We start from the raw sequence: 18,831 nt of genomic DNA on the forward strand, positions 1-18,831 counted from the left end.
AATTCACTGAAAAAACCATAGGTTATAGACCATATATAGTTAGGAATTAGCATTTAAAAAACCTTATTTTACTCACACAAAACCATTGAAATTCCATATATAGTTAGTTGCACTAACTATATATCGCGCACCTGCAATCCACTGCTGATGATGTCACATATTACATCATTCATGACATGGTCAGTGACATCACTGATGACATCACTGATGACATCTCAAATGACATCACTGATGACATCACTGATGACAACATCCAGTGACTGTATGTTTCTGTAAAGTTAAAATGTGTCTTACATATTGAAGAATGAGTGGAAGTATAAGTGTCTGGACAAAGGATTTAGTAGGTGCATGACTGAATGCATGAGTGAGTGATTAAATGTGTTTCACTGAGTGCATGGGTTAGTGACTAAAGTGTCTTAATTTGTGCATCATTATGTCTGTTGTTCTGTAAACTGCTGCATGTTTTGATCAGTAGCTATATAATTAACTATATGGGTTACTGATTGATTGTCCAAGTATTTGTATGGGAGACTGAGTGTGTGTGTGGCTGGCTGGGAGGTGTGTGACTCTGTGCAGATCAATGTGTACTTGTATCAATGATTGTATAACAAGGTAAGTATGTGTTAGTATATGTTTGAAAATGTAAGGTGCTCTATGTTTAACTGTATAGACAAGAAAATGGAAGTGTCATTGATTCTTTACAGGACTGACTAGGTGTGTGAGTAACTCCATGGATGAGTGGCAGACTGTGAGTGTCTGTATAGGTGTATGAGTGCATATGATAGTGTTGTAAAGATGAGTGATTGTATGTATGAATGATAGTATGGGTGAATGAGTGAAGGTGTGTGTAGACGTAGGAATCAGTGAGTGCGTATGTAGTAACTAGTATTGGTGTGTCAATGGTTTCAAAAATTATATTCTGTATTTAACACTGGGTGAAACAGAGGTTATATTAAAATGTGAGGAGATGCATTGTATTGTCACATGAATGATATCATCAGTGATGTGGTCATTGATGTCAAATGAGATGTCATCAGTGATGTCATCAGTGATGTCATTTGAGATGTCATCAGTGATGTCATCAGTGATGTCACTGACCATGTCATGAATGATGTAATATGTGACATCATCAGCAGTGGATTGCAGGTGCGCGATATATAGTTAGTGCAACTAACTATATATGGAATTTCAATGGTTTTGTGTGAGTAAAATAAGGTTTTTTAAATGCTAATTCCTAACTATATATGGTCTATAACCTATGGTTTTTTCAGTGAATATATATATATATATATATATATATATATTTTTTTTTATTTTTATTTTTTTTCATTTCAAAATGAGAAATCCATACTTGTTCATAAAGGAAATCATCCGGCACTCGTACGCGATTATCAAAAACTTCGGCTTTTTATTTATTAAGTTACATTCATCAACGCGTTTCGGGAGTCAAGCTCCCTTGATCACGATGTTTGTAATACCATTCGATACTCCTAAAAATACACAGAAAGGGTACTAAACAGTGTAAAAGGACAATTAAAATGCACACAGGTTGCCTTCTAATTTGGCGGCCATTTTAACTCTTGCAAGTCAAAGGAATCATTGCACAGCGACAGTGAAGATATGCTACCTGTTCAGCACAAACACTGATAGCAGGGTAATGAATACGAGCAACTTATAATCATTTATATCTCTCATTTTAAAAGACATATTAAAAAGCTTAGTTTAAATAGCACGCAAGTGCGTGAAGAACATTATTGTTTTCAACCGTTCCAACAATAAGGATTCCACAATTGTTTGGGCAAGTGCCCCTAGATCATTAGTGCCTCAAAAGGAGAAGATTTTCGTATTCATAAAATTATTCACAATTCCATATCACATGCTGTGCAATTTTCGTCCCAAAATGATTTGTTCCTAAGGCCTTAGACAACTTTGCTGAATTATTCAACTTAATTTGTCTCATAATTATTTCAAACTGATATAATTGGAATGAAAAAACAGTTCATAGTAATAATTTTCAATTTGCGAAAACCTTATTATATCATCATAAAGTGCTAGTGCTTATTTGTAAACAATAATACGCTTACTGTAAACAAGTACTCCAAAAATTGCACATAGATCTAAATCTAGAGAATAAAGTGCTAGTGCTTAAATACGTTATATTTACAAAAGTGCTAATGCTTGAATACCAACAATAGTACTTCGTACCCTTTACGTAAACAATCCACTCATATTGCACAATAGAAATATTTTTAGAAAGTGCCAGTGCATAAAAACAATTTGAACAGCATTACTTGATTCATTCCATTATTACAATTACATTTCAATTGTACCTATTATATTACCCTCTATGCATTAAAAGGAGTAAAGACAAGATTAATTGAAATAACTTTTTGTCAGTTAAAAATATTTCAAATTCATAATTTTGGTATTCAGTTGCGGTATACTCGAGGTTGTTTCACTATTACATTAACTCTTCGTGCAATCAGGCTAAACACGTGTATAGATCCTCGTCAACATTCAAACCCTGTGGCTCTTTGCAATTGAACTCCAAGATAAAATACGTTTCCAATTTTCTGAGTTCAACTTTCCTGTTACCTCCTCTCTTTTTCAATGGGACCTCTGCAATACATGAATATTGGAGTCCTGCGGGTTTACTTTGGTGGTGCGACTCAAAGTGCTGCACCACAGGGTAGGATCTGTCCTGATTTACAATTGCACGTCTATGCTGCAAGATTCGTTGGTGCACTGGTAGAATCGTGCTGCCAATATACAATTTGGGGCGTGGGCATTGTAGTAAATAAACCACATATTCACTCTTACAATTGATGGCACTTTTGACTGTTACTGTTTAGTTGAAAGAGGTTTTAAAATCCGTGCGATTCATTCCATGCTGGCAAGCTTTACACTTAGAACACTTTTTGAAACCTGGCTTTGGTTTCAGCCAATCGGTGTTGCTTTTCTTCTTATCTATGAACTCGCTTTTTACCACTAGATCTTTCAAAGATTTGGATTTTTTATACGTAACCTCAGGGTTCTTTTTCACCTTCGAACCTAACACTGGATCGTTCTTTATTAAATACCAGTGTTTTCTTAGAATTGCTCTTATTTCTTTATGTTTAGTATTGAAGGTTGTTATGAATCTTGAAGAAACCTGATCTTTACGCATGTTATCCAAATTTTTCAATTTCTGAGTTCTCGATGGTTCAAAAAGTATATTCTGTCTTGACAGCTTTCTAGCTTTATTGGATGCGCTTTTGAGGATCGTCTCCTTATAACCTCTTTGAATGAATCTCTGTGTCATTTCAATCTCAATCTTGTCATATTGCTCATCACTGCTGCAGGTACGCCTAGCTCTATAATATTCCCCAAACGGAATACTTCTTATAAGAGCCGTCGGGTGGGCGCTTTCAGCATGCAGGATTGAGTTCCCTGCAGTTTTCTTACGGAACACAGTAGTTTCCAATTTGTTATCTATGGGAGTAGTCCTAATATCGAGGAAATCTATCGTTTTTTTACTTGAATTCCCCACGAATTCCAGATTTAATGAATTCTGGTTCAAATCCTCGATGAATAGATTGATCGATGTCTCCGTGCCCTGCCACAGCACGAAGACCTCATCGATATACCTAACCCATAGTAGGATGTGTTCTGTCCAGTGATCAAGGGGACCCCCTCTGAGCACCTGTTCCTCCCACCAGCCGAGATGTAAATTGGCGTAACTGGGGGCAAAACAGGTGCCCATTGCGGTTCCCCTCTCCTGGAGGTAAAGATCACTGCCAAAGAGAAAAATATTTTTGGTTAGACACCACTCCATAATTTCAAGGATCATTCTGTTTTGTAACACAAGTCGTGCGGTCTCATATTTAGATAATGCTCTATATATATATATTTTATTTTTTTGTATTACTCATCTCGTATATACTCCCATAGGTCAGGATAAAGACGAAGCGGACCCAAATTGCTGGTGCTGTTATTTTATCTCAGTAACAGGACCAGAGGTGAAGAGGATTTACGAAGACCACATACCTTTCCAAATACTTCCACATCACACCCGTACCCCTTTAGCTTCTGCACTATTATATCCGGGGTGGAACAGGGTACCAGGATGGAAGCAGATATCCCCAGCTTCTCAGCAGCATAGGCAACTGCAAGACCAGCATTACCACCTGGAGAGAGGAAGGAATTGGCACAGAAGTAAGGTAGTTGGAGAGAAACAAAAGACGTGTGTGTTTTTTATTTTTTACAAAGAATATAAAATTGTGAGCAGGGTGAAAGCATGAAAAAAGAGGACGAAGATGATTGTGCAGAGAAAAAATTGGTGACGAGCAAGAAATATATGAGATGGCGGGAGAATAGAGAGAGCAAGAGAATAGAGAAGGTAAGGGAAAGTAAAGTATGTGGAGCAGAAAAGCAAAACAAGCAACAGAATTTGCACAGATAGAATAGGAGGGAGTGCTGCAAGAAAGTGCATAATGTGTACAGAGGCAAGAGAGGGAAAGGCCATCAAAATAAAGCAGTGTATTCACAGCAAGACAATGATTGATAAAGGCAGACTGTAATGATCAGATAAACAAAAAATGATGGATAGTGTGTGTAAGTGTGTGAGAGAGAGTTATATTGGTGGGGAATGAGAAGGAACTAAAATAAGGGTATTGAATTGTGAGAGAGACTTGAACAGAAAAAGACAGGGTATAGACATGATAAGAATCACCATTGTCAGAGGGTGATAGTCAGAGAGATGGAGAGAAAATAATGCAGAGAGGAGGCAGCATGGGAAAAATACATGGAGAAGTAAGCAGCGATAGACAGAAGATGGCTGATGAAAAAAGAGATGAGGATTATCTCACAACCGAATAAAACACTCAAAGACCGATGTGCCCCATCGTACTTCCAGTGATACACTATCAGAAAACTATCAGAACACTATCAGACTTCTAAAAATAAAGTGAAATATTAAACACATAAAGTTCAGCAAGTATGGTCAGACACCTAAAATACAGTGGACCAAATCAAATGCTTACAGATAAATTGAACCAGACATGTAAAACCCAACAGGTACAATCAAATAACCAACTAACATTAGTCAAGAACAAAATGGCCAATGTATGTCATCAAAACAGAAAGAAAAATGCACGCTCATAGACAACTGAAGACTAATAAATAACATAGGGCACTCAGTGAACAAAAGGTGCTAGGAGACACCATTTGGCATTCAACTACTAGTAGACAGTATCTGACACCCAAAGAAAGACAAGCACAATCAGATACCAATTGTTAATGGGCACCATTGAACACCAAAAGATAAACATACCTTGAGATATTTGCTACCTAAGTACACTTTTTAGAATCACTCATTACACTCATAGTAAACTAGACACTATCAAACATGCAACGAATACCAGGATCCATCAGGCAACCGAAGATAATGGTGCAATAGCAATGGCCTAAAAATCCATGAACTCTAAAAGAAAACAAAAAGATCAACATACACAATGTGATACTCAAACCTTAAACAGTGTCATGTATTAAAATACAATCACTCATGTCACATATTCAAAGGTGTAACAACCAAAGATCAGTGTAGACTAGTGGATAAGTTAACCAAACACCAACAAACACTATTAGATACCTAAAGCCACAGCAGGCTGTGGCCTACCCAAAGGCAATTAATCATCATTATGTATCCAGAGAAATAGACACTAGCAGATGCCCAAACACTTGCAAATACTCAGAGAGTCAGTCAGCTAAGCTTTATCCAACTATAAAATAATCATAAAAGCATATTTTTAATACAATAAAATTGCATGTTACAGAAAGATAGGAAACCACAAAATTATGGAATAAGTTATACAGTGAAAAATCTTACATCAGAATAGATTTTCTACACTTAAAAACAGACTTTAAAAACAACGAAACAGATAAAACTACAAATTCTTCCCCAAGGGATTGCATGACTATGAATGCAGGACGGCATTGTCGCAGGCCTAGTGTTCTAAGCAGCGGGAGAATCCACATTTTTCTCTGGACTGTATAAAATTTACAGAAGAATAAAACATGCATGGTGGGTTGTGCTGACAAATCGTAGCACGGGCAATTAGACAGCTGCCTAGACCAATCGTTAATTGCTGGAAAACTAAGCAATTTATGGGCAATGCCCATCCTGAAACGTCAGAGGATACAAAAGTTAAATACGACTGCATCTTAAAAGTAGTCAGGATGTTTTGGTGGGCAAGAACAGAAATGTTTAATATCTCTGTATTTAATCGAATGTTTTCTAGATACTGCAAACAGCTAAGTTAAAAACGTTCCTATTTACTTTAGTCAAGGTATTGGGGTTATCAAAATACTCGTGATGTCCTAATTTGCAAAATAATTCCTTGACTTAACTGAGTCAACTTATATGTGATACCTCATCTAACCCACAGCAATCAATAATCATTTGTCGATTTAAAACAGTCTTCTCTGAAGTCCAAATATGATGCCAGAGGAGAATTGGTTGGATGCCAATGACATGCGGTATATAAGATATACCTCACTCCGAGTGGAAATTGAATGTAGAGACAATAACCAGGATGGCAAGCAGGTATCTAAGAAATCTGTTTTTGGCCCTCTGTAGAGATGTCACATCTACATGTCCCTAAATACCCGCTACATAGTTCGCTATTGCGACACATTTAGCCTTGTAAATTTGAAGTAGTTCTGAGGGAGGGCGTCTACCTAATTTCTTGCTAAAATTAACCAGGGCAGCCAGTGACTTTGAGAATAACAGTCTCCTTAAATTAACAGCATGTGTCCACGTGCCAGTACGATCAAATAAGACCCCCAAATATGAAAATGTATTAGCGCAGTCTAGACAATTCTTTTCTAGGAAGAACGGACAACACTTTTTGCTCTTAGGGCCACATTTTAAAATGTATGTTTTAGGTGCATTTACTGTAAGGCCCAAGTTGAACATAAAGTTCACAAAGCTAGATAATACCTTCTGGGGGGTATTCAGGATGCGGGCAATAGGCACCGTGCCATCTGCATACATGAGCACAGGAAGTGAGCGATTCCTTACCGCCGGGAGGTCCTGGCACTCATCTCTCAGAACCCGGTCTAGGTTATTAATATACAAGGTAAAAAGAAAGGGTGCCAGGACACAACCCTGCCTTACTCCTCTTCCGACAGTAAAGGAATCTGTGCACTCACCCCCTGTCCCGAATTGGACATTGGCCCCAATATGAAATTGTCTCATTAATGAAACAAGGGCTAAACAGTGTCATACATTAAAATACAATCACTCATGTCACATATTCAAAGCTGTAACAACCAAAGATCAGTGTAGACTAGCGGATAAATTAACCAAATACCAACAAACACTATCAGATACCTAAAGCCACAGCAGGCTCTGGCCTACCCAAAGGCAAATAATCATCATTATGTATCCAGAGAAATCGACACTAGCAGACACCCAAACATTTGCAAATACTCAAAGAGTCAAAGACAGTTTAGTCACTGACCCAGTAAATTACACATGGGCACACTTAAAGACTTAAAGAATGAAGGGCTCTGTGATGGGTAGCTCTAATTGCATCAGGGGCTCATATACCAGCTTTTTACCTGACCTTATCTATGAGCTGAGCCATGACTAAAGGGACCTGAGGTCTTCCCTGTAACACTCGTGTGGCAGAGACTCCAGCTGGGCCTCCGGTATCCATATCAATCCGAAACTAAACCTGAGCACATGCCAACGATTTATGTATTAAATTTGAATATTGCACTAAGATTCTCATTCAGAGTTCTTAGAGCCATTTATGGTAATACCACAATTCTAGTAATTGAACGTTACTGCAACTAGTTGCTGGTAAGTGGGATATTATGTTTAATTAACTCCTCAGGTCTGGTAGAAACCTCTCTCTCTCTACTCAATTCGCCCAGAGAAGACACTGACAATATCTACTTCTGCTCTGCGCTGGCTGCTGCCCTCCTGCCCACTCTCTCTTCCTCCTATTCCCTCTCTTTCTGTCTAGCAGCCCCTCTTCACTTACTGAAAACTATGACTGGAAGAAACGGTTCACAACCTCTCTTTCCTTCTTTCATTTATTTGCCTCCCTGTAAAATGGATCTCAGAAAGAAAACAAGTCAGAGTGATTGCAAAGTGGCCAGATTTGATTTTATTCACACCCAAACACATCAGCCTTACCTTTAAGACTTTGCCAGTGAAGCGCTACTTTTGATTTCTTGTCTTTCTTTGAAAAACATTGTTTTACCCGGGTGGGGAAGTGCACCATTACTGGAGGCACTGCAATACCTGGTTGATGGCTGGATTGGAAAACAAAATGTGTACCATGGCTCTCTGTTTATAGAAGTGGTCTTTTAAAACTAGACTGCTTACGTTTTTTGGGATATAAGCAATGGACGTTGAAACAGGTCCTTTCTGGGCCCTTTAGTCATGTCCTTATCTTTTCAGGTAAAAGCACTCACTGATTTCTAAATAGTGAGTGAGAAATTGTTAAGGTAACATGTTGTTTCTGCTTACATTTCACATGCTTTACTTAATCTTGCATTCCCTATGAGTGTTTGCTTTTTGCAGGATGCTGTAATTTTTTTTAGGCAGCATATTACTCTTGTCTAGAGCATAATTTGAATTGAGCCACATCAAGGTGTTTATAGCAGGGCACAATTAGGTTGTAGCTGAAGGCAGTGCGAGTTTCTCTCAGTGGGGCCGTATGGTGTTCAGTGGGGGAGAGGATGTGACACTATGGCCAGAGCTGCTGAATTTGTAACTGGGGAAACAAGGTTCAGCCTTCATGACCAGTCCACCAGACAACTTTTCTGAAGGAGCATATTCACATGCTAGACCTTAGAAGGCCCTGATAGACCTTAGATGCCCTGGTGTCTTAGCACCAGCAAGTAGACCCTCGTGGTGGCAAGTGTGGGTTAACCTTGAAGGCTTGTCCATCACAATCAATACTGTAGTTCATCTCCTGTCTTGCGGGCAGGCCTACGAAGCAGCACACCCTAGAGCAACAGTGATCCAGTCACTGTGACTCTTTCATTGTGGTCACAGGAACCTTGAGCAGGCTAGGGCGGTGCGAAAGGTGTGACCGCACCAGGCACCAATTTCGGGTGGGGCGTAGTGTTTGCAAGTATATTATGGTTTTAAAAAACTTGCTGCCTCCTTTCTGGCCTCCAGCCATTTTCAGCAACAATAAAAATGTAATGATAACTCCAGTGATTAATGTTCTTCCTAGAAAGAGATTGGAGTTTTGTCTAGTGGAAAGGTTGACTCCTGGAAAGGTAGCGCAGAGGGTTAATGTGCCTGCTGCAAAGAACATGTAACGTGCAGATCACAAAGTGCTCTTAATGTTAACTAGGTGAGTGGGTTACTGCTTTTGTTAGAGATATCCTTTTGTTACTTACAGTTTAGAAGTTAAAATCCTAACATAGAACAGTGAGCTATTAAACTATACTGCCTACTAGTATGGTTGTCATGTGACTTCTACACCTTGTAGTTCTTTGTCTTATGTAACATTTCCTATACAGAGATTTACACATGTATAAATGATGGTCTCTGAGCAGTGTGTGTGTTGTAAAGTGCTCTGACACCGTACACTGGTATGAGTGGCACTGTAAATCAAATTAAATGCATCTAAGAAAGAGTTTGGTTATGGACCCTTGAGGGGAACTCTTAAAGCATGGTAGTGAGGGAGTCCAAGGCGTAGGTGGTCATTGGGGGGCACCAACAAACATTGTTGCATAGGGCGCCACCAGCACTAAAGCCGGCTCTGCCCTCGAGGCCAGTTCGCCTCATCCACTGGTACCTCCATTGCCCTTGTTTCAGCAGTAGTTGCTGCAACTCATCATGGATCGGCAATGCAGGATTTGCATGCACACCAAACTGAGTTTACAAACTTCACAGTCTCTCTGCTTCATTCACAAGCACTTTTAACATGTGCTACCTGCACTGGGGCCACTGGAATTATGCAGCAGTGTTGACTAAATTATGCAACAAAACCAGGATGCAGAATAATGCAATATATTTTCTTATACTTTATTATTTTGACATTTTTACACATGTACCAGTGTAACATACAAATGTAGCAGTGAGAATGGTGATCAGGCAACCTTTGCAAAGGGCCGTCCACTTTGCAGCAACACAAGTCACTTTTTTAGTAACTTTTTATCCGTTTAAGCTACAAAAATGATTAGTTAAAACTGTAAGATTATGCAGTGGATGACATAACATGTGGCAAATATGGCAGAGCCATAATTATATAGAAAACATTTGCAAACTAGGATATTTTGCCATTCATGTTTGAACTGCTCTTGTGGATGAAGGGAGAAGTGCTGATGACAATAACTGTATGGCTCAGAGACAAACGGCTTGTGATTCCACTTTTAGGTGTATTTTGGACATTGTGTGATTGGAAATACATACCACTTTGAGAATTTATTTAAATGCCAATAACTCATATTAAACCTTAAATGAGCAAGTGTATCTATTGGTTGAATTAAATAACACAATAAGCTGTAACTGGTCAGTGAAATGCCAAACAAATACTAAAAATTGGATCGTACTATCATTCCTACTGTTTTAGGTTTAGAGTTTGTTGTTTTTCAAAAAAGACAAAATACCATCAAAACCACTTCTAACGTTGATAATGCTGTCTCGAATGCACTTTTACTGTGTAATATGCTCTACTGGACACTTGAAAACACTGTTGCTTTCTTTATTTCATTGCAAACTTAAATCATGTCTAACTTACACGATATAGCGGCCGGCCCGTGGGGTTGTAGGCGATCCGCTGTGTAATATGCTAAGTGCAATAAAGGTTTTGAAAAAAAAAAAAAAAAAAAAATACTAAAAATTGGGATGTTTTGCACATTCTGGCCACACCTCTGACTCCGCCCACTGATCCAATCCTTGGGTTATACCCGTCCTCGGAGTCTCCGCCCACAGTTCCCCTACTTTATTTTACCCACTTCGACCACTGGACCTTCTAGTCTCTCCATGGGCTACGTGCTAGTTATTAAACACCTGAGGAATGGCATAAAAAGAGTATCATTCATATCTAATGTGTAGGCCCGCGTTGGGATTAATAGATTTATGTAAACCATTGGTGGAATTGTGTTTTAGTGTAACCAATGAAATGCTCTGGTTTCAAATTGCAACATTGTTGCTAATATTAATTTGCTGTGATTAACTCATTTTAATTTCGAATCAAAATGAACAGCAGAGGGTTTGTTTTAAGTAATATTGTATTGTTATAATTAAGCTAATGATAAAATATTGAAATAAAGAAAAAATAAATATTGTTAAGGGCATTATTGATGTCACCAGCCACTTATGCATTATGTATTTTAGTGCAGGTTCATATTGTTCCAATTGAGTTTAATTGTTTATATTGATCAGAGGAAACTGCAAGTGCCTATACTATGGAAGAAAAATATGCTGAAGTCAGTTGGGGCGAAGTTAGGAGAATAGGACTGGAACAGGCCTCCTCCTCTCCCAAAGAGAAGGTGATTTTGTCAATGTAGACTTATTGGCTTTGCAAATGCCTTTTGCTGGTGGTGCAAGAAATGGTTATTGCTGATGCAGAATTGCATATGCTAAAACGAAAGCACAATGATGTTAAGGCATGCATGCATCATCATGCTAAAGGGGCCCCAGCATGATTACACGTACATGTTTTAGCATCACTACGCATTTGTGTATCTGACATGAATTACCTGCCTATTTTTTTTTTTTTTACTGTTCCAAGATGAAAGGCGTGGTTAGGCAACAATATGCAACTGCTAACCTCTACTAACAAGCATTTACAATGCAATGGTTTTGCCTTTGTTAAAGTTAGAGCTATTGGCATTGCTCTTGACATTATTTTTATTTATGTTTTTTTAACATAAATAAATGGCATTGCCATTTACAATGCCACTAGCTTTATCTCTCGCAAATGACACACACAAACACACACAGAGCCCCCCCACACACACACCCACACAGACCCCCCACACACACACCCACACAGCCCCCCACACACACAGCCACACAAAGCTTCCCACACACACAGCTACACAGAGCCCTCCACACACACCCACACAGCACAAGCAGGCAACAGGGGCACATGGAGGCACAAGCAGGCAACAGGGGCACACGGAGGCACAAGCAGGCAACAGGGGCACACGGAGGCACAAGCAGGCAACAGGGGCACACGGAGGCACAAGCAGGCAACAGGGGCACGAAAACGGAGGCAGAAGCAGGCAACAGGGGCACACTGAGGCACAAGCAGGCAACAGGGGCACACGGAGGCACAAGCAGGCAACAGGGGCACACGGAGGTACAAGCAGGCAACAGGGGCACACGGAGGCACAAGCAGGCAACGAGGCTTCTCCGCGACAATCTGTTTTCCAGGACATCCAGGCAAGTTTCATGTGCAACCACCCGCTTTTTGACAACATCCAGGCTTGAGGTTAATGCATCAATATTATTGTCTATGGTTTTGAGGCTGGAGCGCACATCAAGTAGGATAGAGCGCATATCTTCTACCGGTTGGTCTGCCATCTCTTTAGGGCCCTGGGTGGCGTCCAGTTCTGTTGTCACCTCCGTGGTGCACGTTTGACGTTTGCTCTCGAATGGGATCTTGGGCTGCTTTGGATCTATCTTACCCATGATAGCAAGCCCAATATCGCAGTCAGCCACGAGTCCGTCTGAGCTGATAGTCCACGGCCAAGCCTTAAATGTCCCCACATATCGCCGAAGGCAATCCAGCAGCTGTTACAGTGACCCCTATGTCCTCTAAGTGAGGTTTGTCGTTAGCCCAGCCGCGGTGTACCACCCCACATGCACTTAGGGACAAATAGTGCAGTTTGTGACTCAAGTGAGAATGAAAACCAAGGGAGGACCCTCTCCGCAATCAGACAGGATGACAGTGAAGGGGGGGCGTTCTAGATAGCCCCCAGCCCGTATGAAATAGACATAGTGATGCGTGTCAGTGGCAAGGTTTGCACTCCTCCTGCGTAGGCAAACAGGTTGGTGGAGCACGCCCGGTAAAAGATCCCAACTAGGCAGCTGGTTATAGGCAATGCGCCGAGATCGTCTCAATACAGTGCCTCAGTGAGGAACAGTCTGTCCCTGATTGCCCCAGCAACAGTCACGCCGAAATGTGCACCTTCGCCATAGTGTAGTTAACTACCACAGTGTAGTTAGTGCATTACATGTACACACCAGATATGTAGAGCCTGATAAAAACAGTGGATGCGGAGCCGGGGGCCAGGGTCGTCTTTCCAACTTCAGGGCAGGAGGAGGGGGGGCCCCACGCAGGCCGCCGAGCAGGAGAAGGAGGCTTAGCGGGCCCATGTACAGCCGGAACACCCTCCTGCAGTTTTAATGCAGGGGAGGCTAGCCAGATGGCCGCGACCCACCTCAGCCTCCCTACTTCTTGCCGCCGATGCCTGCACAGAAGCCGCCCCTGTGTAGAAGCAGGCCAAGGCCCAGTGAAGGGCGGGTGGTGTCCGGGCCTACACAACAATATCCCAGCCCCGCAGCTGTCAGTTGCTGCAACGGGGCCAGGGCCTATGCGGCGTGGCTCAGCCCAACCCCTTCCCAGCAGCGGACTCAGCCCCACTTACCGCACCTTTTCCCAACGCTGTCTTCAGTTCGCCACCAGCGGTCACAGATCCGGCTCTCGCTCCCACGCAGGTCTGCAACAGCTCGCCTCCGATCTCGCCAGCCGCAGCCACAGTCGCCACCAGGGCGCGCGCACACGCCCTCCGCCCGGGCTCTTGTCAGTATATGCAGGCCAGCTCTACCATATGAACTGAGCTCCGGTTCCGCCGTCCGTCCCCTGTGCCCCCGGATGTAAGTTGGTGTCTTCTCTTCGTGTAGGGCGCCTGGCAGTCTGGAGCAGCTACTGGATCTCGCCGAGTAAGGCAGCCATTTTCAGCCATGGTCGCGGCCTCGGCACACACCAGCAGTTGTCAGTGTGTTCCGGCTTTGCAGGACAGCTGGGAATTCATCCAGGCTCTCCAGCTGTTTTTAGCTCATGGTAGCGGGGTTTTTATGTCAGCAGGACCCGCGCCTTCGTGGTGATTTCTAGGATTGGAAAGTCTGACCTGCAGAGCCCCTTCAACAGGCGGCCATCCTGCAGCGCATCAGGCAACAAGCGGGAGGGGGCGGGAAAGGGGGGTGGAGAGACGCAGAAGTGCCGGCAATGCCGGACCAGATTCGGGGGCGTTCCCGGCTTTCGGCTGACGTCGCGTGACGTCGGCAAAAGCCAAAGAATCTCGGGAACGCCCCCGAATCTGGTCCGGCATTGACGGACAGGCCCCTCGTCCAATGGCTAGGCTCCATTTATGGAGCCAGCCAATGAATGACGAGGGCCGACCCAAAGCCACACTACCGTTCTCATCAGGATTTCGCCTGCGCGAAAAAGATGCGCAGAGCGCATCTTTTCGCCAGGCAAAACCTAAAAAGTGATATTGAGAATAAGAAAAAGGGAAGGGGAGGGGCAGGGGAGCAGTGGAAGAGTGGGGAGATGGGGCTTTCAGATAAATTCTGCTGATGAGCAGCAGTGATGAGCTTAGAGGGGAGGTTGAGTAACGGGAGGGGGGTTATTTAAAAAAAAAAGGTGAGCAGGACGTAAAGGGTTGGTGACAGCAACATAGAGCTGTGAGAGCAATGGAAGTGTGAGTATGGCCTGAAGTTTAAAGGGGAAATAGCACACAGGGCAAAGGGGGGGGGAGATAGCAAGAAAACACATACACTCCCATGAAGTGCTAAAAACAAAAGAAAAATGTGTTACTGGATGTAAGCGGTGGAAATATATTAGTCATCCAATCAAAAGGTTGGTAAAGAAGGTATGCTCCCGGAGAGGTACACAAGGAAGCAAGAAGAGGAAGCTAAGTCATCACATAGGAAGCAAGCAAATGAGACTGGTAAGAAAGTCAACCAATGATGTGCAAAGGGCTGACAGAAAGACCACTGCTAGCACTGGTATTTTCAACAACAGGACTTTCGACAACAGACAGCCAAAGCTGTTTGCAGGGAAGAAATAATAAGTAAGAGAGAAAGAGAGTGTCTGTGTTTGTTTGTGCGTTACACAAAAGTAGATGAACTCTAATAGCTTTGTATGCGTTTGTTTAAATGTATTTGTTAATATTACAAATTAGGTTTTGTATTTCTTTTAATATTTTGCAGTTATTTTGGATTTGAAATAGACATGATTTCATTTTTAAATCCAGAGCTGTGTTTCCCTTACTGTTGCTTATTTCTTAATGACTACATTGTGGCTTAGGGAAATTTGTAATTGTAAACAGGAACAGATGGGCTGCTGGAGGCTACTTGTTGTTATGTATCATTTATAAGTTACATGTAGCTACAAATATTATTGGGGAACAGAATGCAACAGAGTCTCTGGTGTTTACCTACAGCTGTGCACACCAAGGCCATATTTTCCCTTGCAAGGAGAATGCATGGTTAGTGCTGACAAAGAAAATAAGCAATGAAAGGAAGAACTTTCTTTGTGCAGATTTGTCCATTAGAACAAAGTGTACTTTCCTGAAATGGTCAGTGTCACTGCTCTAGTCCACTATGTACCTGCACTCTGTCCCCAGCAGTTTATTTCCTGCCAGGAGGCGCCCACACTCAGAGTGTCTGAGACAATACCTCTCAGCTACCCTTCTTCACATCATACATTCCCTTGATCCAATTCTGGCATTAGCCAGAGGTTTGAGTGGTAGATTCACCCTTACAATTGATCCATGGGAATGTGTTAATGGCCCTTTGTCTATGCAGTGCTGCGGGTCCAGCCACGGCCACAAACTGGCTCTATGAACAAGCATTTCCTAAAGGTGATAAAGGTCACACCCTCCTGTGCTCAAACTTACGACCTCTCAATCTGCGACACACCCACACTTCTGTTCCGGAATCTCTGTTCAGACATATGGGTGGCATAATTTACATTTTCTATCAGGAGAGACTTCTCAAAAATCACATTGAGGGCAGAAGCTACGGCCATCCTGTTTCATATAGGGCAAGCTCTGTCCTTGCTCTATGTGGGTCGTGTAGCCCCATGAGAAGTAGCTGACGCCAATACCTCCATCCAATCTCCTACCTGAAACAATTTATCAATCTTTTGACATCTCAGAGTTATTCTTTCCAACAAAGCAAAGCTTTCTACAATTATAGGTTCTTGAAATGGTTCCTGACCTGGCCATAAAGAAAAGTGCTCTTATCCCTGGCATTAAATATTTGTTCACCGAGAGGTTTTCTTTTTTAAAGTTTTCCAACTGTCTTGTGTCCATGACACAATGATAGAGGAGTTCGAACTATTCCCCTATCTTCTACTTCGCACACCTTTCCCCCAGTTTATTACCTCTTTAGCACATGTCAGAATGCAGAAAATAAAGCTGTTGCACTTTTAGGGTCAGGGAATAAGCAGTTTCTGTTCCTTTCTCTAAGACCCCCCTCACTCTTGTGCCTGTCATGCAATTCAATGCTTCACTCTAATTTTGAAGATGTATATTGAATAAGGAATGATAAATATATTGTGTAGGGAGGTGAATCATTGAAATTCGTAAGTTTGGTAACAATTCCAGTAGTGCAGTCTTGCAAACACAGTCTATTGTATAATGATCACGAAAAGAATCACTACCATTCTAGTCCCATAAAATGCCATGTGTTCATTATTGTAACTTACAAATGTTCTGTAGTTTGTTAAAACAGATGGAAGCGCACTTGTGGCAAACTTGAGCTAAACTTTAACACCCTGTTTGCGTTTGGATCCAAATTTCTTAATGTAATGGTATACCCAGTCTTTTAGCAATAAATCGACAAATCCGTTATAAATGGAAGCCTTGTCTTGTTTGATTGGGCTTACTTACTGGCTTGTTGGATGCTTGAATTCACTTTTTCCACTAAGTACACTTTCTTGTTGGCCTTACCTCACTAATCTTTTTGAGGTCTGAGACGCCACACTATGGGGGCATTTTCATTCAATGACGACTTAATGCCGATCAAGATTGCATTAGAATAAGGGGCGTACAGTATTGTTTCGAATTAGAATGGAAAGATTTATTCCTTTTTGTGGGTGATTGGAGTCAATTTATTGGCAACCAACAATGGGTTCTTACTATTCCACATTATTGCCAGGGAAAAGACCTGTGGACATTCAGGCAGCTATGGACTTATTGTCATATGGTTTATTAAACATAACTTGTTTTCCAGGTCCAAGAGTAGAAGGGGAGTAGCTAGTAGCATTAGGGTGTCATACTGCCATTTCTTCTCACTCTCCCCAGATACTGGTGCTGTTGCTAGTTTTCCTTTTCAGTCCAGTGGTTGGGGAGTGGACTCTCTGTGTGAGGGATGAGGAAAAGGCTGCTGCAAAACTCCGGTAATTGCATGTGTGCAGGACCAAGTCGTCGACCCCCGTCAAGGGAGGGACACCATAAATTTAGCAGTGTGTTGTGCAGCACTGATCAAGCCAAAGCCTGTGATTGGAAGCAATGTGGTGACCCCATATGCCAAGAGGGGCTGCCTGGGAAAAGAGTGCCATGAGAAAATGGACTGTACCACTGTGCGGTAGTGAGATGGGGACCCCCTACTCCAGGAGGCGCTGCCTGGGAGATCACTGTACTGATAGGGCCAAAGCCCATGAACTGTGAGTAACGTTGACCCCGTATGCCAGAAGGGATCATTAGGAGCACCACGAACTGCGACTTGTTCTGCCCTGATGGAGAAGTGAGGATGCTATGAGAGTACTTGTACAGCATTCTGTCTTCTCTTCTTCATTTAGCCTTCAGTATACCTTTTTATTTTTTATTTTTCATCCTTCCGCTACCATTTCTCTCTCTCTTTCTGTACTCTTTCTTCCCATTACTCCTTCTTCATCCTCAAATTCACCTTTGCATTCTTTGCCACCTTCTTTAATTTATTTCTAATTGCGTCTCTTAATTTATCTCTATCCTGTTTCATTCCTCTCTTCTAGCCTTCATCTGGTCTTCCCTTACTTCTTTGTCATCTGAACCCATTGATACCTGAATTAGATTCTCTCTAGTTACTTCAATCAAACCCCGTCTTTCAAATTCACCAGATTTTTTTCCCTTATTTTTTTTTGCTGTGTGTTCCTTCTTCCTTTGCTACCTCTTGTATACTGCATCAATTTATTTCATGGCTTACTTCCCTTTCCCCTTCCTAATTTTTTAATATTCGTTTGATTGTCCTTCCCAAATAACTCATTAACCCTTCCTCAACTTCTTTCTCTCTTTCTCCTTTCTTTCAACACTTCAATATCCCTCTGTATTAACGAATCCTCAAATACTGGATTACCTGATGAGCATATGAAGTGTCTGCTGCCTTGCTCCACATACTGCAAAAAAGCAAATTGGAAATGTTATTAAACTTTCAGAAGAAAGGGAAACATTGTACAATCCAGGGGAGGATGTCCCAGTTTCTAGGAAAGGGTGAGAAAAGGAATAGCATAAATAAATATATATTTCTCTGCAACTTGAGCTGGGGGGTCACAGAACCAGCAGATACAAAATGAGACCAGGGGATTCTGAGGAATCGCCCAAGTACATTAGATCCAAGATTAGGATACAGCCTCATCTTGGGTCTGTGGATTCCTTTCAAGATCCACACATTTTAAGAAAAATAAAAAAGGATGACCACTCTGTTCTAAGGCAGATGGGCTGCCCGCAGGGTGAAGCTGTAAAGTATGTCCTGCACCCAGAGCCCGTAATTCACCAACAAAGCCTTTACACAGGGGTGATTGGGCCACATTTCAGCTGGAGGGTATGGCCAAAGCGTCACGTACCACAGATTTAGAGCCACGTGGCTAGTTTGAGGGTGCA

General features: G+C 41.9%; 1 protein-coding gene across 5 annotated transcripts in view; it reads right to left on the reverse strand.

The window, feature by feature from the left end:
• Window positions 1-18,831, reverse strand: part of LOC144792237 (serine dehydratase-like) — a 156,399-nt gene that overhangs the window by 57,972 nt on the left and 79,596 nt on the right. For all 5 annotated transcript variants that reach the window (XM_078667140.1, XM_078667141.1, XM_078667142.1 and 2 more), the window contains 2 exons: window positions 18,308-18,347; window positions 4,027-4,166 (listed from right to left, as the gene is read on the reverse strand). In XM_078667140.1, coding sequence (XP_078523266.1) covers window positions 4,027-4,166; window positions 18,308-18,347 — 180 coding nt within the window. The remainder of the gene's footprint in view (window positions 1-4,026; window positions 4,167-18,307; window positions 18,348-18,831) is intronic.

This window comes from Lissotriton helveticus, chromosome 11 (genome assembly GCF_964261635.1).
Source record: "Lissotriton helveticus chromosome 11, aLisHel1.1, whole genome shotgun sequence".
Taxonomy (NCBI): domain Eukaryota; kingdom Metazoa; phylum Chordata; class Amphibia; order Caudata; family Salamandridae; genus Lissotriton; species Lissotriton helveticus.